Raw genomic sequence first — 27,810 nt, 5'->3', positions numbered from 1 at the left:
ATGGCTCAAATTTAAGACGCTTTCCATTCTCAGTTACACCCAGTCTAGCCAAAGATAAACACCACCACTCCTGTGGGACTTCACCCCCATCCCACCCCGGGATTCTATATTTTTCAGTTTGGGGAAGTGTGGGAGACATTTATTTGAAAAACTAGGAGTTAGAGTCGTGATTGATTGTTTGATCGCTCCAAAAACGTGCAGTCACCATCAAGCCTCTCTCCCTTGTTACTGCCCGAACAGATCCTGCTCCTGGAAAACGCGGCGATGGCCAGGAAAACTGTGCGAGCGGCGGGTTGGTGCCTGGCCTGCCTGGACGCGCTGGAGGCGGCTGAGGACGCCAGCTCTCTGCGCAGCTCCCTCGCCGACCTGGCCGAGGCCCTGCAGCGCCTGGGCCGCCTGAGTGCGCGCGGGCGCGGGCGGGAGGAGCTGCTGGGCCGCGCCGGGTGCCGGCTCCGGGGCTGCGTCCCAGCCCTGCTCGCGGCCGCCCGGGGCCACGTGCGGCACCCGCGCGACCCGCAGCTGGCGGAGTCCCGGCTCCACGTCTTCGCTCAGGCCAGGAAAATCCTCGCCGACCTCCTGGAGGGACTGGAGCCCGGCACGGAGACCCGAGAGTTCCGCACTCAGGACCGGGCGTTCAGCCGGCGCCTGGGGCAGCTGCGGGAGCTGCTGGCGTTGCCCGCGCTGGAGCGCCTGCGCGGGGGCCTCCTGGACGCGCTGCCGGCTGCCTGCTCCGCGCCGCCGGAGAGGCTGAGCCTGGTGGCCCGCTGCAGCCAGCCGCTGGAGCTGGGGAGCGCCAGCGACCGGCGCCTGGCTGCTATTGACCGGGCACAGGGAACAATCCTGGGGATACTGGAGCCGGGGGAGGAGCGCGCGGCGCTGCAGGCTGCCACGGAGGCCCTGTCCCGCGGAGTCCGCGCCGGGCTCCTGCGCCAGATCCTGGACACGTTCACAGACACCCACAGTCCTCTCGAAAGGCTGCTGCAGGCAGCCTTGGCCACTTCCACACCCAGTTCCCCTGGGGATGGCGAGGCCTGGTCACAGAGCCTCCAGGTTTTCCTCGATGCTTTCCAGGACCAGGCCAACCAGATGCTCCAAGTAGCTCGCTTGGTCTTGGCTTGCTGCCACAGACCACAGACTGGCAGAGACCTGGAGGTGGCCGTAGCCGGGATTTGGGGGCTCGTGGGCAGAGTGCAGCAGCTTTTCTCACAAAGTCCCCAAGGGTCCAGACTCGACTGCAGCCCTGCCATTCTGCAAGATCTGCTTCAGGCCTGGGCCTGGGCATCCGAACGACTGCTGGCATGTTTTGATGATGTTCTGAATATTCCCGAATTCCTGAACGTGTCTATTCAGGAAATGATCAGGCACTTGAATCTATTTATGTGGGCTCCTAAGGGTGAACATTCCAGAGAGTTCTCCGGATTTGTGGCATATTTACAAAGTCGAGCCGCACACATAGTGCAGGTAATGAATAGATATGTGGACCAAGATCGCGACCCCATTTTCCGCAATGGTCTTCGAGTCTTGATCCAGCAGTTGGAGCAATCTTCGCTGATCCTGGGTTCAGTGTCTGGACACAAATCAGGCTACAGCCCTCAGTATCAACTCACATTTTTAACCATGGCCAAACATCTTATTTATTCAGCTCAGCAAATTCTAGAAGGGCTGGATGGGACTAACCACCCAGATATCCTCAGTCCCCTTCGAAGTCAAGTTCAAAGGTCTACTGTTGCTAAGAAACAGTGTTATTTTATTTTCCCTAGACTCCAGGTCTCCACAGCTACTGAAAGGAAATACCAGAGGTTGCCTGGCTCAGAGGAAACAGATCTGTGTGCCTCTTTCCTACCAAAGGAACCATCTTCCTGCTGCTCAGTTCCTGACAGTCCACAGAAGATGAGTTCTTCTCTCCCTGTCACCAGCAAACTCTCTCTTGCTGTAGACAGCCAGGACCACCAGGTGGTGGCCTCAGCATGCAACAGTTTGCCAGGGAAGGATGCAGCTGGGGAAGGACCACCCACAACAATGAGTATGATAGGACCCCAAGAAATCCCCTCACAGACACCTTCCATTACTGACCCAGCAGTGGAGAAAGCCCATAGTAGAACTTCTGGAAATAATCGTCTCTTAGAAGTGGCTTTCCAGCTGTCTGAGAGGACCAGGGAAAGCAAACAGGGTTTGGTCACTATGGCTGGTGACTGGTACACTCTGTGCCAACAACTCTTTTGTTCTAACCCAACAGCTGACTTATCAGAGAACATGGCAGTGTTCATAGAGCTCCAGCAGAAGTTAGCCTCAGTGGTCCAGCTAACAGCTAAGAGTGGGCCCACGAATTTCGACAAAAAGGACCTTGACTCAATGGGACATCCAGAAACACTTGCCCGAATGCAAGGCAGATTGGAAGAGGCAGAGATTCATGCTAAACAACTGTTGGACAAAATTCTGGTCTCTGATGGTCTCCATGCCCCCAAATTGTGGGAAGAGAGCATTGAGAATGGGTGTCTTCTGTGGTCAGTGGCTGTCCAAGACTTGATCCAGTACATGAAGAGGCTCAGTAGAAGACGAGGCCTCTTCCTACTGCCCCTGCGACAGGCAGTGAAGGAACAGCAAGGGTTGCAGGAAGGGTTGGACCAGGCAGTGGATGTGATTCAAAGGCTACAAGGGGCTGCCAGGCTGTCTAGTCTTCTATGTGGGGATGAACATGTAAAGGGTGAGGTCTGCCTTCTGAGCAGGGAAGTGCATGTACTCACAGATGCTCTGGCAGATGTAGCACACATCCTGATCTCCTCCCCTAAACCGTCTCCAAGCCTGTCCACGCGTTTTGAACTTCTCTGCTTGGAGCTCACCCTTCAAGCCATGGTCCTGACCAGCCACCTCAGCAGCATTAATGCCGACTATGAGTGTGCCTTCCAAGATGCTGTCTGTCCAATGCTGCCTATCTATAAGAACGCCCCGTCCAGGACAAACAGCTTCCTGGAGAGCATGGTATCTGGTATCCAGGATGTACAGGAGATCATAGCCAAAGGCCAAGAGCCAGGGTACTGCCAGGAAGATCTGACTATGGCTTTGGAAAACCTTTTCATCACCACCAATGAGGTAGCCCTCAAGCTCCCCGGGCTCCAAGGACACCCAGAAGAATGGGGACTGCACGTGCTGGACTGGCTTCGGTTGGAATGGGCAGCCAAAGCCCACCATGCAGTGTCTCAGCTGCAGGCCTGGCAGGGCGGTCACACCCAAGCCTGGAGACTCCTGGTCCAGTGCTTGAAACCCAGGAAGGAGCCAGCCAGGGCCTCAGAACAGGACCTTGTCCAGGCCCAGCCCCACCATAAGGAGAGTTCAGCAGGAGCTACTGCAGGGTGCATTGTGGGTTCTCCAGGTTGTGTCCCCAGAGGGACTCCAGGGAGCTCAACAGGGACCTGCACTGCTGAGCCAGGCATCACTAGGACTACCACAGGAGACATGGGCATGGTAGGGTACTCAGCATATTTCCTCTACTCCCACCTCTACCCTTTTCAAGTAGCCAAAGGCTCTCCCAGGATTTTGTGTATAACACACTGGACAGGTGTAGCCTCAGAAAGCTGAAGCTTGGGGTCCGCCCAGATTGCCTGGGCTCGCAGCTGCCTCTGCTATTTCCTAGCTGAGACCACTGAGAAGCCTTGTGGCCATTTTTTTGACTTACGTATTCTAGCCTGGTAGTTAACAAAAGCATTCACGCAAAATATTTATAGTTGTTTGGCACCAGTAAATGTCCTAGACACAGGGCCAACAGTGCCTACACTTGCCATTGTTGTCCATGAAGATCTTCCTGATCAGCCCAACCGGAAGTGACTCACTTGATATAACTGACAGTCCTTGTCCTGTGGCACAGGCTACTTCCTGCCACTTTGACCTCTGCAGATTTACCTCCCTGTTGCAGTCAAGGTTCTTTCATTGGCAAGTGTCAAGAATCCAGATGGAATCACTAATAGAAAAAAAAAAGGATTTATTGGCAAGATTATGGGATTGGTAGTTATCCTCACTCCCTGACCGCCCCCCCCACACCCTGCCCATAGAAACACACATAGACACACAAATACAGACACACACTTGTTTCCTTCCAAGGCAAGATAGGACACTTATGCATTGTGGATCCCAAGCATTTAATTAATTTGTATGTATTGTCCATGATCAAAGCCAGTGAGACTAATTATACTAGTATAGGTTTACAGGCTTCAAGAAGTTCCCAAGCACATTTGTTCAGCTCAGCATTGACGTACAACCTGATTTCTCCCCTTCATAACCTTTTACTTGGCTGCAGAACCTGCCAAATTATTCTATAGGCCTTCTCCCAACACAAAACTGGCCCAAGATTAGAAGAGGGGCCTCATTTGGTGAGGTGAGGCAAAGAGATTATTGAAAATGTTATTAAAACTTCTTTATTGGATTGACTTCTAGATTGGAACAACTTGTCTGGGGTCTGGGGTCTGGAAGAGGCTTAGAGGATGTGGTACTAATGAAGGTCCAATAGACAAATGTCATGGTCTAGATCATGAGTACCTAGCCCACTTGTGGATGTGAGAGGCTGCTGTTTTCCTGAATAAAACAATCAAGTCATTTTCCAGGAGGCAAAGCCATAATTATCCACAGCAAAATTGTGAAGTCCTTTTGTATAGAGCAGTTGATATGAAACTATTTGGGTTCTCCAGTTAAAATATTTCAGAGGTTACTCCTTTGAATTTCTTCATGAGATCACAGACTCTATCTCATGTTGATACCTATAGTATTTTAACTTTATTGAGATCTGAGTGTACTAGGTTTCTGCTTTTGAAAATTCTGGATGAATGGAGCAGAGATTAATAGGGACTCATCATATCTCTTCTAAAATTGTCAAGAGCTGTGGTGATGCAGAGGAATCAGGGACCCTCCAATGCTCATCTTTTTTTTTTTGCATGTGTGCTCACGTGTGTTTGTGTGTGTGTGTGTATGTATGTATGTGTGCACGTACATGCACGTGTACTGCTCCTGAGGCTTGAACTTAGGGCCGGGACACTGTCCTGAGCTTTATTTTTTCCCTCACTTGAGCCACAGCTCTACTACCAGCTTTTTCAGCTTCTTAGTAAGAAATTGGAGATAAAAGTCTCATATACTTTCCTGCCCAGGCTGCCATTGAACTGTGATCCTAAGATCTCAGCCTCCTGAGTAGCTAGGCTTACTGGTATAAGCCACCAACATCTTGACCTTTTGTTTTTCTTTTAAAGATAAGATAGAAGTTAACCTCCCCATGGTAGTTTAAAGGCCTGGGCATCAGGAGTTTCATTATTTTTTTTTTAACCTATTTTCCTCTTATGGCAACAGAATGACAACACTTGGCCCTCCCCTGGCTGTCCAGACAGACTCCGTGCTGAGATGGACCAGCCTCTCCAGGAGGATGGCAGCACCGACAGTGAGAACAAAATTACTCAGCTTACTCAAGAGATGGCCAACGAGGTGCTCCTGATGGCAAAGAGTTTGAAGAAAAGAGGGCAAATCCTGGTACTTGGGCTTTGTTGGGCATGGTGATGGGAGGACTGGGCTTTCCAGCTGAAAATGGTACTTTCCACCTCTGTCTTTCAAAAGTGAGGACAGCCCTACGTAGCTCCCAGGAGGTCACAGGGGTTTTTCAGGACCAAGCACCTCTATGTGTACTTTTTGTTCTCTATCCAGGTATGTTACAAAGTCCCCCTTGCTTACTAAGGTTTTGTCTTATTCTACCATGAGAAATAATTCCCACCAGAGCTTTCAACTTGGTGAAATTAAGACTCATTTATATCTCAGAAGAATGAACCAAAGGGAATTATTTATATCTTTAAAAATCCCTCCCAAAGGAGGGATTGATAGGAAATGTACTCATTACCTTGCTCATGTGACTGTAACCCCTCTGTACAGCATTTTTACAATAAAAAAGTATTAAAAAATTCCTCCCAAATAGACAGGCACAGTGGTTCATGCCTGTAGTCCTAGCTACTCAGGAGGCTGAGGTCAGTAGGTTCACAGTTCAAGGTCAGCTTGACAAAATATTTTTTCACTAAACTCCATTTCAACCACCATGATGATGCATGTTTGTCATAGCAACTACACAGGGAAGTATAAATAAAGAAGACTGAAGTCCAAGTCAGCCCAGATTAAGAGAACCTATTTCATAAAATAATGAAAGTAAAAATGAGGGCTGGGAAAGTGGCTCAGTGGTAGAGTGCTTGCCTTGCATGCATGAGGCCCTGGGTTCGATTCCTCAGCACCACGTAAGCAGAAAAAATCTGAAGTGGTGCTGTGGCTCAAGTGGTAGAGGGCTAGCTGAGGGACAGCACCCAGGCCCAGACTTCAGGCCCCACAACTGACAAAAAAAAAAAAAAAGGACTAGAAGCATAGTTCAAATAATAAAGAACCTGCCTAGCAAGCACAAGGCCCTGATTTCAAACTCAGTGTTTCCAAAAATAAAGAAAGAAGGAAAAGAAGGAAGGAAGGAAAAGAAAGAGGAGAAAGAAGAGGGAAGAAAGTCAAACCTGAGGTCTGACCACACTAAGACCTTTCATTGTCCTTTCTCCTTTCCCAGCCCCTGTCCATCACAGCTGATCAGCTTTACACTGGGTTGGTGACCCCAAGTTCATTAGAGCAGAGGTGGCAGTGGTTATCTCCTCTTTGCTGACTCTTTTTCTCTCCAAACATCCTATAACAAATAGGACTTGGATGCTGTCAATTGGTATGTGACTAAGGACCCCAAAATACTCAAACCCTTCATTTCACTGAGTTCCCGGGAGAAATATACAAGTGAAGGGAGGTGACAAAGAAACCAAAAGAAAACCAAAGACCATTTTAGTAGTGAAATTACTACCTAGTAAGGAGGAGTGAAATTATTACCTGGCAAGAAGGAACTATGCAGAATTTTATCCAAAATCTTATATGTGTGTGTGTGTGTGTGTGTGTGTGTGTGTGTGTGTGTGTGTGTGTGTGTGTGTGTTTAATAGGAGGTAAGAGTCTTATGAACTTTCCCTGCTTGAACTGGCTTCCAACTGAGATCCTAAGATCTCAGCCTCCTGAGTAGCTAAATTACAAGCATGAGCCACTGATGCCTAAGCTCTGATTTTTTTTTTTTTCCTATGTAAGACAAAGTTTGAATTCAGGGGCTTACACGCTCTCTCAAATTTCTTGCTCAAGGCCACACCTCCACCCTGACAGTTTTCTGGTTAATTGGCGTCTCCAAGATTCTTTTCTTCTTGGGCTGGCTTTGAACTGAGATCCTCCAGATCTCAGTTTCCTGTATATCTCAGATTACAGGCATGAGCCACTGGTGTTCAGCTCTTGAATTTTTTTTTTTTGTTGTTTCTTTTGAGACAACATCTCATTATGTAGCCCAAATTGGCTTCCAACTCACTATATAGTAGGCTGGACTTATAATTCTTCTACTTCAGACTCCTGAGTACTAGGATTAGAGGTATGCTTTAAATTCAGATTTAAATACCAATCGATTTAGTAATCACAATACCTGGTACTCTTTTTTTTATTGTGAAAATACTGTACAGAGGGGTTACAATTACATGGGCAAGATAATGAGTACATTTCTTATCAAGCATTGTAGCCTCCTCCTTTGTTTCCCCTTCCCATCCCATTCTCCCCCTACCCCCTCACCCAACCCTCCAAGTGAAACTGTTAAAAATGGCTGGCTAGTGGACTAACTTGCCACAGACTTATAGTAGACAAGATTTCCTGAAGCAGAACAGGCAGACCATGATATGAACTGATAAGCAGCCAAGCCAGTAACCCCCCAGCTCTGAGGCTAGGGTAGAGTTGGAGAAAGCAAGGGGGTGATGGGAAGAGTGGAGAAAGGTTGGAGAATCAGAAAAGTGTTACTCAACTCCTTTCTAGACAGAGGTTAGCACAAGACTACACTTAAAAATTATTATTATAAAGGTGATGTACAAATGGGTTACAGTTACATAAGTCAGGTACAGTACATTTCTTCTTAGACAATGTCATTCCTTCGCTCACTCTCTCCCAGTTTTTCCCTCCCATCCCGCCCACTAGTTGTATAGTTCATTTTCAACATAGTGTCTAGTGAGTATCACTGCTGCATTTGTTCATCCTGTGTCCCTCCATTTCTGTGCCTCACCTTATACTCCCAAAGACATATAAACGAACATACAGAACAAAAAAGAAAGAACAAAAAACAGTACAAAGAAAAGAAGAGTCTTGTTTTCATTTCCTGGAGTTCATTTTTATAAAGATTATTTTGCATACTCAGATATACATAGGCATTGTGTGTTTATGTTCTCTCATAAGAGTATCTTCCTTTGGTCTCACTTTGTGTAAACGCCTAGAGACCTGTATAATTTATTATGGTCTGGTATATTTTAGATCTAGCATTCAAAGGATGGAGTTTGAGGTCAGCCTGGGCTACATAGTGAATACTCTCTCAAAAAAAGCCACCATCTGGGGTTAGAGGCATGGTTCACCAATAGAACATCAGCCAACGAGTGAAAACAAGTATCAGATATATTGAGTTTGAGTCCTGGTCTGGGACAAAAACAAAACAAAAGCCCTACCATCATTCCCCCCCCCCCCCCATACACACAGAATAAGCAAACAAAAAAGAAGACACCAATGATTATGAAATCAGGCAATCAATATTCAGTGAAGAAAGATAGCAGATGCAAAGAGCTTGCACAGACCCAAGCCTTATCCACAGAGGAGCAAAATCTACATTGTAGGACTCACTACTAGAGGTGATATAGGATAAAACAAATTTTTGGAGTTTAAGGACCATGGTCTCCTCAGAGGTCAGAAAGAAGTAGTGCATCTGGGATGGGGATGCCACATCAGTCTTTAAACGAAAGGGAACAAAACAGTATTAAACAACCTAATGCAGGTCTGGCTAGTTTGTGTTTCCAGATGTCGTTCCCTGTTTCCAAATGTCCATTGCACCGGCCTACCAAGAAGCTTGGAACTGCTGTGATTTGGGCACTGAAATGCCTGTCTTCCTTTCCCTTCTTACTGTAATTACCTCAACTGATCTAAGTATTAGAATTATTTTTTTCCCCACCTGGAGAAATTGGGTCAGCATGACACATGGAGGAGAATGAGCCAAGAAACAGCAAAACTAAGTCTTCCCATTAGCTTTGTGTCTATTCCTCGTGGCATTCAGGTAAAAACTGCAACAAATCTCCAATTCTATTTTTGATGCTTTCTGGCAGCTTTAAAGCCCCTCATTCTTGTTCTTCTCCTGCCCTGGACAAGACATTTAAAAAAGCCCAGACTGTCTTCTGGCACTAATGGGAAGTCTGATTGTTTCCACTGGCCCACATGTGGAAATCCACATCCTGTCCAATCCCTTAACCACCATCAAAGACCAGCCTGTCTCCTTTCTCACTATGTTCTCTCAAGCCACTTCCAGGCCTGGTTGGGAATCTGCCTGGCTCTCCCCAGAATATTTTGTTATGTGAGTTATTCCTTTTCTTTGTGTGGGACATCATCAACCTTTCCATCTGAGCTCAATTATGGGAGGACAAATGCAGCCTGCCTCTGGAAAGTGTGATGCCATAGGAGCATTTGTGACATTTCCTAGGTTTTCCTCTTCTGATCATTGTAACTTCTCTGTGGCCCGTGGAGCTCATGCTCCAGAGGTGTAGGAGAGGGTTGGTTTGGGCCGTGTCTCAGTGAAAACACCCATCATTTGTGTGAGTGGTCTCAACTGTTACCATTACGTTCCAGATTTTTATTTGAATAGGGGTCCTATTGCATTAAAAATTAAAAAAAAGAAATGAAAACTGTTGATGTAGTCTAAATCCCCTTGACTAAAAGCAAGCAAGGCCCAGAAAGGTCAAATTTCAATTGGCTAACAGGGGGATTAGAACCCAAGACAATTAATTACTAGTTAACTGCAAGGAAGCTCTACATGTGACTTGTGGACTTTTTCACCTTTGCTCCAGCAAACCATTTTCAACCTGGATGTTCTCCACCCTAGCCCTTCTCAGCCGCCTTCAATCCTTTCTGCAACTAGTAAAAGCTAACTCTGAGCCAGGGCAGCCCACAGCTCTTATGGGGAATGGGCAGGCAGTTGCCCTGACCTCTTTTGCTCTTAGATTATTACTAATGAAGCTAGAAGCCTTTGGAGGAGTTCTGGGGATAGTTTTGGACAAACTTTGTCGTTCACCACTAATTTCTTGGAGACAAGTTGTAAAGACAGTTGTTTTACCTATATGAATGCTTTTGTTTCTTTGATATAGACCAAAGACCAGCTTATTACTTCTGCTAGGAAAATTGCAATTTCTGGGTACAACTTCAGCAGACTTATCTGCATCATTGCTAAGAACTGCATAGATCAAAGATGTTCCCAGGAGCTTTTGTGTATGGTGGAACAGATCCAAACAATGAGCAACCAGCTCCGCATCATCTCCAGGTAGGAAACAGCTCTGCCATCTTGAGATTCTGTGGGAAGAAGGAGGGGAGTTTCATTTTATATATTTCTTGTAATTTTTTTTTGTCAGCCATGGGGCTTGAATTCAGGGCCTGGGCACTTTCACTAAGCCCTTTGACTCAAGGCTTGAGCTCTACCAGTTTGAGCCACAGCACCACGTCTGTTTTACTGGTGGTTAATTGGAGATGAGTCTCATGGAGCCGGGTACTGGTGGCTAACGCCTGTAATCCTAGCTAATCAGGAGGGCGAGATCTGAGGATCATGGTTCAAAGCCAGCCAGGCAGGAAAGTCCGTGAGTCTCTTATCTCCAATAAACCACCAGAAAACCGGAAATGGTGCTGTGGCTCAAGTAGTAGAGCACTCGCCTTGAGCTGAAGAGCTCAGAGACAGCGCCCAAGCACAGAGTTCAAGCCCCACGACCAACCAAAAAAAATAAAAAAAGAGTCTCATGGACTTTACTGCCCAGGCTGGCTTAGAACTGTGATCCTCAGATCTCACCCTTCTGAATAGCAAACATTATAGACATGAGTCACCAACATAATTTTTTTAGTACTCCAAGAGTTTCTACTGGTCCTGCCTTTCTTCAGAACATCAGGCACTTACTCTAGTCATCTGCTGTGTTTACTCTACTTCAGGGTTAATCTACAAACATGAATTTACAATCACAATATCCTTTCTTTGTTACCATGGAAACATTTCTGAACATCTCTGTATTCATATTAATCCTAAGAAGTGAAAAAGCAGAACTTTAAAAAAATACAGCTGGGTGCCAGTGGCTCACTCCTGTAATCCTAGCAACTAAGGAGGCTGAGATCTGAGGATCACAGTTCAAAGCCAGCCCGGGCAGGAAAGTCTGTGAGACTCTTATCTCCCATAAACCACCAGAATACAGGATATGGCACTGTGGCTCAAGTAGCAGAGCACTAGCTTTGAGCTGAAGAGCTGAGGGACAGAGCCCAGTCCCAGAGTTCAAGCCCCATTTCTGACCAAAAAAAAAAAAAAAAAATACAGTCATATACCTGGTAGTCATGGCTAACAGTTGCAATACTAGCTACTCAGGGGGCTAAAACAGGGAGGATTGAAGTTGGAAGCCAATCTAGGTAGAAAAGTCTGGGATACTACAACTTCCAGCAAAAGTCAGCAAAAGTTCAACTGGAGGTATGGTTCAAGTGGTAGAGCTCCAGCTGTGAGCAAGAAAGCCAAGGGAGAACTTGAGGCCCTACATTCAAGTCCCAATATCAACACACACACACACACACACACACACACACACACACACACACACACACACACACACACACACACACACACACACATTTTGTGCCAGATAATCACATTTTGGACAATGTATATCCTATGATGGTCCCACAAGATTATTTCACCTAGTAATGCCATAGCCATGTTAGTTTGGATAAGCATATTTTATGATGATCACACACAACTATCTAATGACAAAATTCTCAGAATTCACCCTGCCAAGAAAAACTTTATCAGCCCACAACTCCTGTTAAGATTAATCCATTTACTCCAAGTGCCGGTAGCTCACATTTGTAATCCTAGCTACTAAGGAGGTTGAGATCAGAGGATCAAGGTTCAAAGCCAGCCCAGACAGGAAAGCCCATAATTTCCTTATCTCCAAAAAGCTAGAAATAGATATGTGGCTCAAGTGGTAGAGCCTTAGCCTTGAGCAAAAATGCTCAGGGAGAATACCCAGGCACTGGGTTCAAGAAATCAAGACTGGCTGGTGTGCATGTGCACACACACACACACACACACACACACACACACACACACACACACACACACACACCACTATGTATGTATGTATATATGTATATACACACACACACACACACACACACACACACACACACACACACACACACACACACACACACACACACACACACACACACACACATATATATAATTTTCTGCATCAATGGTGTAATTGAGAAGTTTCATTCCAACCTGAGTCCCTGAGCCCTGCAGTGGCTTAACCACAAAGGAACTCCTATTAGTAGTGTTCTTGAACTTTATGGAAAAGCTTACCTTATGGAAAACTGCCTTAAGGTATTAAAAGAATACTGCCCCAACCAGAATATACAGTTTTAAAACTGAAAGTGAATCCTGGCTACTCTTCTCCAGGAAGGAATATCTCAGGTACATAATCACCTCAACTAGCTGTCATTTTTTTTCCTAGATAAGATATAGGAATTAAACTGGACATGGTAATGTATAACTGTAATCCAAATTACTCAGGAGGTTAGAGACAGGATGATTAGGAGTTTGAGGTCAGCTGAGCAAAGTTAGGAAGAATTTATCTAAAAAACAACAACAACAAAAATGAAATAAACTAAAAATGAAAGAGCTGGGGACAGAGTTTGTCAAGCAAAAGGAAGCTCTGGGTTCAAATCCAAGTGCTGAAAAAAATATATGAATGTTTGTGTATGTAAATTACAATTAATTTTAGCATTTTATTTTTGGGCTTTGTTGTAAGGGTGCCCAAGGTTGTTTTAATCAGGTAGACATAGAAACTAAAACACACATCTGGAAATGATTATCATTAAGAAAGTAATTTGTTTTTGTGCAGGTCCTGGGCTTTGAACTCAGGGTCTGGGCATTGCCCCTGAGCTTTCTGATGCTCAAAGCTAGCAATCAACGAACCACAGTCCACATCTGGGGTTTTGGTGCTTAATTGGAGATAATAATTTCACAGACTTTCCTGCCCTGACTCAATTTGAATCATGATCCTTAGATCTCAGCCTCTAGAGTAGCTAGGATAATAGACTTAAGTCATAGCTGCTTGGCCTGAAAGTAGTTTTTATAATCTATAAACAGGAAGATCTCTATAAACAGGAGGCCTGACAAGCCATGCAGGGCCACACAAAAGAAACAACAGAGTCCTTCAGAAGACAGAAGCAGCAAGAGGGATACAAAGTGACTTATGATGGTTCTCATGAGAAGGAATAGATAAAACAGAATGAGCAGGTTAAGCATATTAGGATTGGCTAGTTTGAATAATTTCAAGGAATCATGGGGTGTAGCAGCTATCATCTGTAGTAGGTATCTTGTGCCTGACCCTGGCATTATCAGAGCAGATAGGGGAGTAGGATTTGGATGTATTTGCATATGGATGATATTTTTATAGCTAAGTCCAGGAGAGGCAGCCCCTCTAATAGCAGTAAGATCCAAGTGTGTCAAAACATCAGAAACACAGAAACAAAAAGGAACAATTGTCAGATGTGATGGCTCAAGCCTGTAATTCTAGTTATTTGGGAGGCAGAGATCAGGGGATTGCAATATGAAGCCAGCACAGGCATAAAAGTTCATGAGACCCCCCCCTCCCACCCCTGTATCTCAACCAATGGCTAGGTGTGGTAGTTCACACCAGTCATCTCAGCAACAAAAGGAAACATAAATAGTAGGAGCACAGTTTAGGGAAGCCTGAGCATAAAGCAAGACTTTACCTTGCAAGTAACTAACACACACTATAAAAGGGCTGACAGAGTACCTCAAGTGGTTCAATGCTTTTCTAGAAGAGCAGGGTTCTGAGTTCAACTCCCCAGTACCATGAACAACAAAAAACCTGATTAATACATGTATAATTATCAAGCTGTCAGTCTTGTAAAGGATCTTAAAAGGATTCTGTCAGCTACAACTTTTAAGTTTTACAACATTTACATTTTCTGTGGCAGAAACCAACCTTTAGTTTAAAAGAAAGACCAACCAACAGTACATAATACTGTTAGGAAGTATAAGTCTGATCTTTGATTCACATTTTTACTGCTAAATATAATTCTACACAAGATTTCCAATTTCCTTTATCTATGGCAATTGATATTGAAATATCAACTAAATATTGACTATTGAATTTATTAATCATCTAAAGAGCTATTTCTCTTATTTCCATAAAACATACTTTGCATTGTTAATTTATAGATACTATGTTTTGTTTTCTTGGTATTAAAACAATTATTTCATTTAAAAGTGTTTAATTAGGTCTTTAGAACATTCTTAGCCAGGCACCAGTGGCTCACGCCTGTAATCCTAGCTACTCAGGAGGCTGAGATCTTCAGATTATGGTTCACAGCCAGCCCGGGAAGGAAAGTCCATGAGACTCTTATCTCCAATAAACCACTAGAAAACCGGAAGTGGTGCTGTGGCTCAAGTGGTGGAGTGCTTGCCTTGAGCTGAAGAGCGCAAGGACAGCGCCCAAGCCCAGAGTTCAAGCCCCAAGACCAACCAAAAAAAAAAGAACATTCTTTCTCTGAAGAGTCCCACTACTATATCCCAGCCTCCTGAAAGATAGATTTTAGCACTGTAAAACATGATGATGGTTTATAATAGATGATGTAAATAATCATCTATGTATCTATCTATTGATCAATCAATCAATAGATCAGTAATACTGGAGGTTTGAACTCAAGGCTTTATTCTTACTAGACTGTCTTGATACCATTGAGCCATGTCTCCAGCTCTGTTTTTCACTGGTTATTTTAATTAATGTATTTATTTATTTTTGTCACTCATGGGGCTTGAACTCTGGGCCTGGGTGCTGTTCCTCAGCTCTTCAGGTCAAGGCTAGCACTCAACCCCTTGAGCCACAGTGCCACTTCCGATTTTCTGGTGGTTAATTGGAGGTAAGAGTCTCATGAACTTTCCTGCCTGGGCTGGCTTCGAACCCTGATCCTCAGCTTCCTTAGTAGCTAGAATTACAGGTGTGAGCCACCAGCACCAGGCTTTTATTTTATTTTATTATTATTTTTTACAGGCAGGAAAAGAAGTTTATTTACCGAAGCGCAGCCATGCATGGAAGAGAGGCATGGCTGAAAGGGGCCAGGACTTATGTAGGCCAGGGACAGGAAGAGGTGTGGCCAGGTGGGGGAAAGGTGTGGCCACATTGGATCTGCATGTGACCTCAGGGCCTGGGACCCTCCTTGGTCAGATAGGAGGTGTGACCAGAGGCAGCCCAGGATGTCTCTTAGCAAGAGGAGGAGATGACTGCTTCCAGGTGTGCCAGTTGGCTAGGTAATACAGATACTGAGCAGAAACCTAGCCAAGGGGTAGGGAGGTGTCTGCTCAGGGCCTTCATGGCCCAGGGCAGACCTTACATTCCAGCCTTTTGATAATTATGAAAAAGGACGCAGATTCTCTCTGGCTACTTCCTGCTGAAAAGGAGCATCCAATTAGGGTAAAAGGCAAGGCAGAGATGTGGTCCCCTCTGGGAGAAGGCAGCAGCTATCCCTTGGTGGTAGTCCTTGAATGGAGTCTAGAAGAAGTCTCATGGGGCAGGGAGGGGCATAGTAGAGAAGTGGTGTGGACCTGGAGGTGAAGGCCAGCAATGGCATTGGTTAAAAGTCTTGCAATGGTGTTTCAAAGCAGTTTGGTTCATGGAAAAGGGATGGTCAGGAAATTTAACATTTCCAACTCAAACACCCCATCAGAGTCATGGCACCATATGTAAGGTATATTAAATAGGTAGGTTTCATTAGGTAGCCAATGAAGAGAACAGCACACGCTATTCAGGCAAGAAAAGAAGTTTATTTACTGAACTGCTGCCTCCGCCGTGCATGGAGGAGTGGCATGGCTGAAAGGACCTGGCTTTGATTTTTATTTTTATTTTTTGTTGGTCATGGGGCTTGAACTCTGGGCCTGGGCACTGTCCTAAGCTCTTCAGCTCAAGGTGAGCACTCTACCACTTGAGCCACAGCACCACTTCTGGCTTTTTTTTTGAGTAGTTTATTGGAGATAAGAGTCCCACGGACTTTCCTGCCTAGAATTGCTTTGAACCGAGATCCTTAGATCTCAGCCTCCTGAGTAGCTAGGATTACAGGTGTGAGCCACCAGTGCCCGGCTTTCATTGGTCATTTTTAGGGTAAGATTTCCCTTCCCACCCAGTAGCACACCTGAGCCACAACCCCTAACTGTATAGTCTTCCCATCATCCCTGGTATCACAGGTACGTGCCACTGTGTCCAGCTTCCCTTCATGGAGATGGAATCTTGAGGACTTTTCTGCCTGGGCTTACCTGCCACTGCAATCCTACCAATTTCAACATCCCATGTGGCAGGGGAAGACAGGCTCGAGCCATTTTGCCAAGCTATGGATTGTAGAACAGACATCACACCAACTTTTCCTCCAAGGCTAGCCTCAAATCATGGTCTTAGCCTCCCACGTACTACTTGGTATTTGTTTATCTGAGATTGCTTTCTTACCTGGTATAAGGTCTGCTTTCCTTCTGTAAACTCCCAAGTGTAAAGGCCTCCCTAGAGAGAAGCAAGTCCTCGGAAGAGCTCCTGGTGGAAAACGCACAGCAGCTCCTCCAGGCTGTTTCCAAGACTGTGAGAGCTGCAGAGGCTGCAAGTCTACGGGTGAGTACCACAGAAGTAGGAATGTGACAGACATCACAAGGATACTCTCTTTCTTCTTTAAATCTTCCTGCGTGTTTTTGTTTGGCTAGTATCCACCAATCTACCTTCAGTCTCATTGACTGCTGTATTTGATATTTGAATAAACCTGCCAAAGCATTCTGAATATGTTACCATGTTTTTCTCTTCTATTTTAATAGTTTTATCTCTTTCTTAAGAGATTTTTTGCATTTTGCCTATGTTTTCCATGAAAATCATAAATATATTCACCATAGTTATTTTTACTTCTCTGTCTGATAATTTCAACATAGAGCTCATAAATTGGTAGGTTTTTTTTAAGTTGTCTCTTGTCTCTTGTTTTGCTTTTACTTTTTTTATTAGAATATATTAATTACATGGGAGGTTCATTTATTACATTTTCACACATTTACTATTTGTTCCAATCAAACTCATCCCTTTTATCACTCTCCTTTTCCGTCTTTCTCCCTTCTACCTTTCCCCAAAACAATTTCAACAGGTTTCCTTGTTCTGTCTTCATACTTGCATTTCCATTGAAACTTGATATTATGGGCAGATTATGTGCATTTCTTCCACGTGTTTAGTGTGGCAGGTGAGACAATATGGTCAGGAGTAAACCTGCATAAATCACAAAGGTTAATTGTTATCATCACTGTCAGTGAGTCAGGTTTGCCAGGATTGCCTTATATTTAGTTTACTGTCCTTCTCCTCCCCATGGCTGGAGGAGACCATCTGAACAGAGATTCCTTCTTTGTAACAGCAGTGACTGATCCCCTCCCTAAAGCCTGTACTACATAAACACACTCCCAAGTTTCCTGTCTTGAGCAGACTCTTTCTCATAGGGACTAGGTGACACTGTAGTGCAAAGTCTACTAACAGACGTGGATTTTTTCCCTTGTGTTGTGGTTTTGATGGGTTCTATATACCATACCTAATCTGTATTTGGACATGAGCAATTTGTTAGAAATGTTGACTAAAAAAAGGTTTACCAAAATATCTGGCAGCTCTATCTTCCTCCTTTGCTCTGCCCTACATAAACCAGTGCTGTCCCCACCTCTCCTTGGAGATGTCTGTCTTTTATTAGATTTGAGGCCAGAGAGCTCCACAGTCAGCTCTCTAATGGGTTTAAGAAAAGCTGCAGTGATGTGTATGTTCTGACTTGTTAGAGTAAAGCAACACATAACAGGTTTGCATATCCCACATAGAGGCTGGAGATACACACTATTTGCATGTGTAAGAGAATACCCTTGCTTAGTGCAGTCCAACCTCCCCACCTCCACATCTACCAAATATTCCTATGCATGGCTTTTTACCCTTCGGACCTGACTCTAAATTTTACCTCCTCAGAAATGGTGAACAGCTTCCCTAAAGCTGTCAACACATAGTAAGATAAAAAACACCTTTAAGTGAGCTGGGCATTGGTGGCTCATGCCTGTAATCCTAGCTACTCAAGAGGTTGAGATCTGAGGATTATGGTTCAAAGCCAGCCTAGAAAGAAAAGTCTGTGAGATGCCGGGCACCAGTGGCTCACACCTGTAATCCTAGCTACTCAGGAGCTGAGATCTGAGGATTACAGTTCAAAGCCAGCGGGGCAGGAAAGTCCATGAGACTCTTTTTTTGTTTTTGGTCAGTCATGGAGCTTGAACTCTGGGCTTGGGCGTTGTCCCTGTGCTCTTCAGCTCAAGGCTAGCGCTCTAGCTCTATCGCATGAGCCACAGTGCCACTTCCAGTTTTCTAGTGGTTTATTGGAGATAAGAGTCTCACAGACTTTCCTGCCCTAGCTGGCTTTGAACCACGATTCTTAGATCTCAGCCTCCTGAGTAGCTAGGATTACAGGCATGAGTCACCGGCAAGACTCTTATCTATAATAAACCACTCAGAAAACTGAAAGTGGTGCTGTGGCTCAAGTGGTAGAGCACTCACCTTGAGCTGAAGAGCTGAGGGACAGCGCCCAAGCCCAGAGTTCAAGCCCCACGACCAACAACAAAAAAGTCTGTGAGACTCTTATCTCCAATAAACTACTCAGAAAAAGCCAGAAGTGTCACTGTGGCTCAAATGGTAGAGCACTAGCCTTGAGCAAAAGCAGCTGAGGGACAGCATCCAGGCCCTGAGTTCAAGACCTAGGATGCAAGTGCGCACACACATGCACACACACACACACACACACACACACACACACACACACACACACATCATTAAGTCAAAAATACATTTAAGTCTACTTAGGAAGCAGAGTTATGGAAATTGTTGTTCAAGAACTAGACTGAGGGCTGGGAAGGTGGCTCAGTGGTAGAGTGCTTGCCTTGTATGCCTGAGGCCCTGGGTTCGATTCCTCAGCACCACATAAGCAAAAAGAAAAAAAAAGCCGGAAGTGGCGCTGTGGCTCAAGTGATAGAGTGCTAGCCTTGAGCTGAGGGACAGCGCCCAGGCCCAGAGTTAAGGCCCCACAACTGGACCCCCCCCCCCAAAAAAAAGAAAAAAGAACTAGACTGAGCAAAAAAAAAAATGTTAGCTTGAACCTCTCAAAAGACAAGCTTAGGGGGCTGGGAAGATGGCTCAGTGGTAGAATGCTTGCCTTTCATTCATGTGAGACCCTGGGTTCAATTCCTCAGCACCACGTAAGCAGAAAAAGCTGGAAGTGGAGCTGTGGCTCAAGTGGTAGAGTGCTAGCCTTGAGCTGAAGAGCTAAAGGACAGCACTCAGGCCCAGAGTTCAAGCCCCATGGCCAGCAAAAAGGAGAAACAAAAACAAAACAAAAAACCCAAAAAAGTCTAGCTTGATAGTGTACACCTGTAAGTAACATTAGCTACACAAGAGATCAAGATAGGAAGATCACAGTCTAAGGCTAAAGAAAAATGTTTGTCTCCCTATCTGAAAAATAACTGAAGCATAAAAGGGTTATAGGAATGGCTCAGGTGGTAGAGTTCCTGCTTGGTAAACAAGAAATCCTGAGTTCAAATTCTAATGATACCCAAAAAGTGCACTCACAAGTTGAATCTGTGTATTTTGTGATCTAGTGCATTCTAGAATGTTAATTGTTTACTCTTATGACTACCTGGGTTACTAGGAGCTGTATTTACTGAGAGAGTATTCTACCTAAATGTAACTTTTCACAGAAAAAAAAGCAAAATTCAAAGTTAAATTTTTGCAAGTCAGGGATGATCATAACAGGTTTCTTTGATTTCAATTCCTTCTGTGAAAATGCCCATTACAGTTTGTAATGATAACTTGTTTCCTTGTATTTATTTACTGGTCTTGCCCTCTTGATAGAATGTAAACTACATGAAGCTAGTGACCTAGTCTAGTCTGCTAGTGCATAGAAGTTCTAAAAATATAATGAGAATATTCATTTTAAGTTTAAAGGAATGTTTTATCAGTTAAGCTCAAAGATTAGACACACTGTGGAAAGCACTTGAAAAATGTATAGTTCAGTTGCATGTCCCAGGATCCCTATAGAAGACCTGAAACAACAGTTAAGGTCTACCCTATAACAGAGTGTTTCTCCAGCCCTGAAAGCCCAGACTACGGCCAGTCCCTTATACTCACCCTGCAGCATGAGTTGATGTAGGACCACCACCCACCCCTCAATCTCCAGGGGAGTCCAAAAGCAAACTAACTGTGTGTCTGTAGTGTACACCAGGTCCTGGCTTTGTCTAGGCTGCTTACCTAAAGACCTGCAGATATGTTCCATAAAGCAAACTGAATATAGCAAGGTTCAAAGGGAACAAGAATTTAGAATAAAAAGATGATTTTAAAGAACTAGCTACATTGTTAGAAGTAATTGAGAGGCCCTCTTCAGACATGATTCCTTGATCCCGAAATGTAGGGCTGTGGTATCAGAAAATTAGTCCTGACTTCTGGAGAAATACATTAAGAGCAAGCTCCCATTGCCTGACATGGGGTCAGGAGCACAATGTTCCCCAATACTGTATTTAATTACCTCTCTCTCCTCCAGGGTTTGAGAACACCTTCCCTGGATCCAGAAGAGTTGGAGGTTACTGCCTTCTGCACACAGTGGAGGAGGAAACTAGAAAGACACAGACGTCACGAAATCTCAAATGTAGATTGTGATGAGCTGGGCCTGCGAAAAACAAGCACCAAAATGCCACCAGCACTTGGGGCCTTGGTTCAGAGAGCTTTATAAAAGCTAAGGCTGGGTGCTGTAAGCTCGTGCTTGAAATCCTAGCTTCTCAGAAGGCTCAGATCTGAGGATTATGGTTTGGAGCCAGCCTGGGCAGCAAAGTTCCTGAGACTCCTATCTCCAAGTAATCACAGGAAAAACCAGAAGTAGCACTGTGACTCAAGTGGTAGGGTGCTAGCCTTGAACAAAAAGCAGCTCAGGGACAGTGTCCAGACCCAGAGTTCAAGCCCTAGGAAGAAGAGAGGGGGAAGCTAAGTAGCTGGGCATCAGTGGCTCATGCCTATAATCCTAATTATTCAGGAGGCTGAGATCTGAGGATTGTTTGGAAGCCATCAACAAGAAAGTCTATGAGACTCCAATTTGTTAGAAGTAGAGCTGTGGCTCAAGTGGTAGAGTTCTAGCCTTGAGCAAAGAAAGTTCAGGGACAAGGTCCAGGCCTTGAGTTCAAGCTACAGGAGCAACACACACACACTCTCTCTCTCTCTCTCTCTCTCTCTCTCTCTCTCTCTCTCTCTCTCTCTCTCTCTCTCTCTCTCTCTCTCTCTCTAAGTCAAACTCTGTACATTGGACCTGAGACTTGGGCAGTCTTTGGAAAGCATCTTTTAGGCTGAATGCTTGTGGCTTGGGCCTGTCCTTTTACAGAGCTACCCTGACATCATTCCTGGGTAAGCAAATGTCCTTGGGCCCCTGGTTTTCCTCTTGCCAAGTATACTTACATTTCTGGGTTTAGAAGAAACATAACATATAGACTGTGGGAATAGTGGAGAAGCATCCAGGTGGAATTAGCTTTTGCCTTTGATGTTATGAGAACACTACTAGAATGTTCTAGGGAGCTAGAAGCTGACAGAGCCATCGTTTCAATAGTGAGGGGGGTGGTCAGAGTTCTCACTGCTCAGATACTTAGGCATTGTTCAAACTAAGAAGAGATGGGAAAGAGTTTGTGGCAGAAGAGGAGCTGCTGAGCTGGGATAGAGGGGAATACTTGGGATCTTAGGCCTTGCCAGAGTCAATGGGCATCTTTCAGTTCTTTAGTATCTTTCACAAAACCTACCTAGTGAGAAACAAGAGATCAAGGAAACCTGAGATCTGAACCAGTTTCAGCAGAGGCTGAAACTCAAGCACCCACAAGCCAAATATTGAGTCTCAGGCTAAGGGATGGGAACAAGAGACTGGGACCGGAATCTTGCTGATTTGAACAGTACTATGTAAGTTTTTTAGATTCTGGTGCAGCTCTCAGAAAATTCAGTAGAAGGTTGAATTTACATATATATAGGAAGATGGAATTTCCTATAATCCACTGTGAGGGTGGCTGGAGTTAGAGTGAAGACAATATTTTTTCCCCATTTTTTTTTTGGAAATGAGGCATGCCAAGAATGGTGGGAAAATATAGTCATAAATACTCATTGTGCATATGTGAAATGGAACTAGGTAATTTGAGGGGATGGGGGGTTGGGAAAGATGGACAAAGGGGTGATGCTGATTAAGATGCATTATACTAATAAAGTATGGAATTGTTGAATTTAAATCCCTTTGCCCAATTAAATTTTAATTCTTTATTATTTAAAAAATGTTATTATCCTTAAGTAATTGTACAGAGGGGTTTCAACCCAACATGTCAGTCTGTGAGTGCAATGCATCTTGATCAGTGTCATCCCTTTCATAATTCTCTGTCCTCTCTCCCAACTCCACCTATCTCAAGTTCTCTGGTTCCATTTTCATATATGTACATTGAATATTATGACTGCATTCACCCAAATATAACTTTAAATGTATGGCTTGCAAAAAAGAAGATTTTTTAAATAAAGGACAATAGTATACCTCACTTTCAAATGCCATTCATAGAGGATTTTCATATATATAGAGAGATGTTTAACACTAAGCATATGTCTAACATTGCTCTGATAAAGTGATGTGAATTTACTTTTGTAATATAAAGGTGACCGATTAATTAATTTACTCTTTAATAGAACTAGTTATATAGAAAAAAGTAACATCAAAATTGAATTTGGTCATGTCTAAATAAGTATCTTTCAGCATAATGGTTATATATTCATGTTAGATGATTAAAAATGTACGTGTGCATATAAAATTAACCATAATGCTATATAACAGATAATAGCCATTTGGAAAAAAGTTACCAAAAAAGAGTTATTTAAAAATGGGGTATTAGTGTGACCCCTCTGTATATCACCTTTACAATAAAAAAATTAATGGGGTATTGAGGTGGTTGCAGTGGTGCATACTTTTACTCTCAGCTACAAAGGAAGATCACAGTTCAAGGTTGACTCAGGGCAAAAAGTGTAAGACATCTAAAAAATAATTAAAGTTAAAAAAAGGGCTGTTGGGGAGGAAAACTCAGTTGGTAGAGCAGCTGCCTAACAAGCATGAGGTCCTGAATTCAGGCCCTACAACTGTCAAAGAAAAAAAGAGAGGTACAATTGGATGAGTTTTGATGTATAAACCCCCATGAAACAATATGGACTGACTTCCAAATTATCCTCATGGCTTTGACAATCACTTATTCCCAACCATTCCTGACTCTTGTTCAATCTTCATAACAAATTATTTGTTTTCACATTTAAAGATTAATTTTCAATAAGGCATGGGGAGGTACATTCCTGTAGTCTAAACTTGAGAGACGGAGGTAGGAGAATCGTAAATTCAAGGTCAGCCTGGGATATATATCAAGATCTTCTCTCAAATAAACAAAACTAAGAACAATAAAGATTAATTTTCATCTTCTAGAATTTTCATAAAAATTGGAATCCTAGAGCAAGCATTCACTTGCCTCTTCTGATTTCTTTCATTTGGAGTAATTATTCTGACATTCACCATGTTGTCATGTGTAGCAATGATTCATTAGGAGTACATCAATGTCCATCTTAACCTCAAAACTTACAATTCAAATTGGGAGCTGGAACTAGATGGCAGTAATTAAATGGCCAATACTCCCTCTGGAACATGGAATGTTTTCTTCGTAAACCCTGGATTCTGTAAGAATTGCACATCTTTTGGGCTATCTCAGAGACATTTTGCTGGCAAATGTTTGAAGAAAATAGGTCTTGTAGCAAATACTTATCTTCCAGTACCCAGTTTCCTGTAGAAAGCTCTGGAACATCTCAAGGTCTATATGCTTGACAGGAAGAATATTCTTCAGCAGAGTCTATTGGTCGGCAAATTTGATCTTGTACTACTCAAATGTGGGAAGAATGTTCCCAGTTTTGTCTATTTCATGTATGGCCTGAGTCGACATCCAGTGATTAGCAAGACAAAAGTGCAATGTTCAGACTGATTTAAGAATCAAATAGGATTCAATCTTTTCCTACCCTAACATTCTGTGTGTGGAGGAAAGGGTGTGAAAGTTAGGTCTATATCTACATGGCTCTGTCCAAGAGTGACAGCTGGTTGGATTTATTGTGCTAGTCCCTGACCACAACCCCAGTTAGCCTCTCATGCCGTGTCTATATCTGGGGAAAATGTCATTCATCACTCAACATGGGATGTTGTCTTAGGGAGCACCAATCAATTTCTTTCCCTACTTTGCTTCTCCTTGGCTCTTAAAGGCTGAAGACCTTTGGTGACCCTTCCTCCTGACTTCCGTATTATGTACATGTGTGGTTAGTTCATCTTGACACATAGGACTCCTGTGCCACACAGGATTCTGAGAGTGCCTCAGGAGAACAGAGATCATGAGCAAATATTCTCATATAAGGCAGGCTGCTCATGTCAGTGATTGACTTCTGCACCACAGCCTCTCAGAATCTAAGACACAGAGCTAACATTCTCCCTATTTTACCAAATCCACAACAGCAAATCTAGAAAAAAAAAACCCACCTTATTGATCTGTTCCCATTCTTTTTCTCAGTTATCTAAGGACAGAAAGAAAAAGACTTTCTTCTCCTACAACATCTACCACAATCCTCTTTTGCTAGGCCATTTTAAAAAGTAAAACTTGATCTTCCATGTATTAAAGGGTGGGTAAAAGGAAATTAGCCAGGCTATGATATTGTTGCAAAGTCTCATTTTAAAATATCAAAGCTGAATATTACCTCCATTATCTTTGTAATAAGCCATAACACTCTCTTCCTTTTCTTCACTCCACCATCCCAGTTGGATAGTTGTCTCAAGCCAATGAGGCAATAATTTGCAAAGAAAGATTGCAAGAGAGAATTAGTCATTAATGATTGTTTGAATGGTACATTTTTGGATGTTTTTGATGTTTCTTAGTTGTGGTGGGTATCATGGATGGCTCACTTTTGGGAAAAGTACTTTCAGAGACAAACAGTCATTTCAGGGACCCAGAAACTGTGTGCATGTTTGAGCAACCGATACAAACACTGCTAATACATTTTATTTTATTTTTATTGTTGAACACCAACATGTTCCTTTATTATTTGGATGATTTCCCCATTTGTCACATACCTGCCAAGGTTTACACAATGAGGGGAACATGCTAATACATTTTATATGGGAATTTTTATTTACTTTATAGGAATGTTTTAGGTCTTTTACTTTTTCAATTGCCATCCTTCTGTTAGTGGTGCCATATTTCTCTGTTCCAGAAAATACTTTTGGAAACTTCTGGAAACCTCAGAAAAAGACCTGACAAAATTCTTACTCACTAGTTGTTCTATGTACTCAGTGTATAGTGGAATATAATTCCAAGTATATGAGTCTTTCCAAAGGTTTTTTTAAAAATTTGGAGTGCATTTAGTTTATAAATACTTATTGAGCATTTAATTGAGTTTCCAACGAATCATAAAAAAGGACTTGCAAATACATCTCATTCTGAGTATTTAAGTACTACCTACTGCTATGCTATATTTATTTGGCTCTTGTTCTACCTTATATTAGCTTAAGGTAAAGCATAACCACAAGGATAAACTTGACTTCTTTATCCTTTCTTAACCTTCAATTATTATTCAGATAAAGATGGAAATTTAAGATGATCTAGTCTCAAGTCCTTTTAAGACTAAAATAAACTATGAGGTTAATTTTCTCCAGGTAAAAGGTTTTGTTTCTGCTGGTAGCTACCATATCTTGACCTTGTAACAACGTTTACTATGTATGATGGAATTAGATCCCAAACAATCTTTGTAAGGCAAAAGTGAATCTGTAAACCACCCCATAATGATGTTAACTAATGCATGGAAAGAGAAAGTGAGTATCTCGCCTTCCAAAGGATCTACTAGTTTTTGTTTGTCAGTTGTGGGGTTTGAACTCTGGGTCTGGGCACTGTCCCTGAACAATTCAGCTCACACGCTCTACCACTTGAACCACAGCACCACTTCCAGGATCTACCATTTATTTCAACAAAAACAAATACATCGCTAAAAGCCCAAAAGATCAAGAGAAACATCTGAAAATGGTCAATGTAGTCTCTACTTTGTGAAACCTGAAAACATCATGGCTTGAGGAAATATTAGATTATCAAATCAAACTAATTTTAAACTAAGTAATGGTAAGTGGAAACATTGGTCAAAAGGCAATAGCCAACAATTGAAGAGAACTTCAAGAGTTGTAACCAAATTTGGGACCACTCATCTATGAAATCTATTCTGTGACCTGGTGCCAGAAGGCTATGTTACTGGAGAGAAAAACACTGATTTGGCTCATATCTGTTAGCTGTGTGACCTTAGGTGAGCTATCTAGCCTCATTCTATTCTCAACACTATGCATTTGATGAGGAATATAAGCCCTTGAATATAATCATCCAACTTGTACATATCAAAGTGTGACCATAATTATATTTTGGGACTCAAAAGCACTGAGTAGCCTGACAGACCATAGCAGGAGATGAAGTCAAAAGGGCAGGTTGTTGGGGGTGGGGTAGGTAGCTCAGTGGGAGAGTGCTTGCCTTGCATGCATGAGACCCTGAGTTCGATTCCTCAGCCTCACACAAGCAGAAAAAGCTGGAAGTGTTACTGGGGTTCAAGTGATAGAACACTAGCCTTAAGCTGAAGAGCTGAAGGACAGCGCCAAGGCCCAGAGTTCAGGTTCTATGACCAACCAAAAAAAAAAAAGAGGGGGGGGGGCAGGTTGTTCAAAATGGGTATGGCTTTTTTTTTTTTTTTTTTGGTCTGTCATAGGGCTGGAACTCTGGGCCTGGGCACAGTCCCTCAGCTCTTCAGCTCAAGGCTAGCTTTACCACTTGAGCCACAGTGGTGTTTAATTGGAGATAAGAGTGTCACAGACTTTCCTGCCCAGACTAGCTTTGAACTGTGATTCTCAGATCTCAGCCTCCTGAGTAGCTAGTATTACAGGCATGAGCCACCGGCTTATAGCTTAATCTTGAAAAAAATCTATTATTGCTCCATCCACCATAACTGTTTCGTTCTCTCTCTGTCTCTCTCTCTCTCTCTGATGCTGTGGCTTGAATTCAGGACATGGGTTGGCTATGTCTATTTTCTCTCTCAAGTTTAGTACTCTACCACTTGAGCCACAGCTCCACTTCTGGATTTTGGTGGTTAAGTGGAGATAAGAATCTCACGGGCTTTCCTACCTGGACTGACTGCAATCCTCAGATTTCAGCTTCCTGAGTAGCTAGAATGAAGGGCCTGAGCCACCAGCATCCAGGAATACCATACTTTAAAAAATCTCTAATAGTTTCTGAAATATATCCTTGTGTGTTTATCAACTTCTACTTACCACAAAATAGTGCTATTTCACTCACATTGCAGTAAATCATATTTTTAAAAAGCAGTCCATCTTATTCATCATCTCTGTAATTCAACAGCAAACAGCATATTCTAAGTGCACAATCTTTCTAGGTGAATCAATCTGTATCATATCAATAGGGAATGTGATGCTCTTGAGGTCCTCACCTAACACTAAATTGCTCCGGAATGAGGGCTCCAGGAG

The 27,810-nt window shown here is 43.3% G+C and overlaps 1 protein-coding gene across 1 annotated transcript in view; it reads left to right on the top strand.

Annotated features, from left to right (window-relative positions):
• LOC138821201 (uncharacterized) overlaps positions 1 to 20,952 on the top strand; it is a 33,945-nt gene extending 12,993 nt beyond the window's left edge. Inside the window, exons 3-7 of the mRNA XM_070013294.1 lie at positions 241 to 3,510; positions 5,380 to 5,505; positions 10,230 to 10,402; positions 16,676 to 16,793; positions 20,764 to 20,952. Of these exons, the coding sequence (XP_069869395.1) occupies positions 241 to 3,510; positions 5,380 to 5,505; positions 10,230 to 10,402; positions 16,676 to 16,793; positions 20,764 to 20,952 (3,876 nt within the window). The remainder of the gene's footprint in view (positions 1 to 240; positions 3,511 to 5,379; positions 5,506 to 10,229; positions 10,403 to 16,675; positions 16,794 to 20,763) is intronic.
• Positions 20,953 to 27,810: the final 6,858 nt, after the last annotated feature.

Source organism: Dipodomys merriami, unplaced genomic scaffold (assembly GCF_024711535.1).
Source record: "Dipodomys merriami isolate MVZ:Mamm:240054 unplaced genomic scaffold, mDipMer1.0.p SCAF_90, whole genome shotgun sequence".
In the NCBI taxonomy this organism is placed as follows: domain Eukaryota; kingdom Metazoa; phylum Chordata; class Mammalia; order Rodentia; family Heteromyidae; genus Dipodomys; species Dipodomys merriami.
This window is presented reverse-complemented; position numbering and strand designations above follow the sequence as displayed.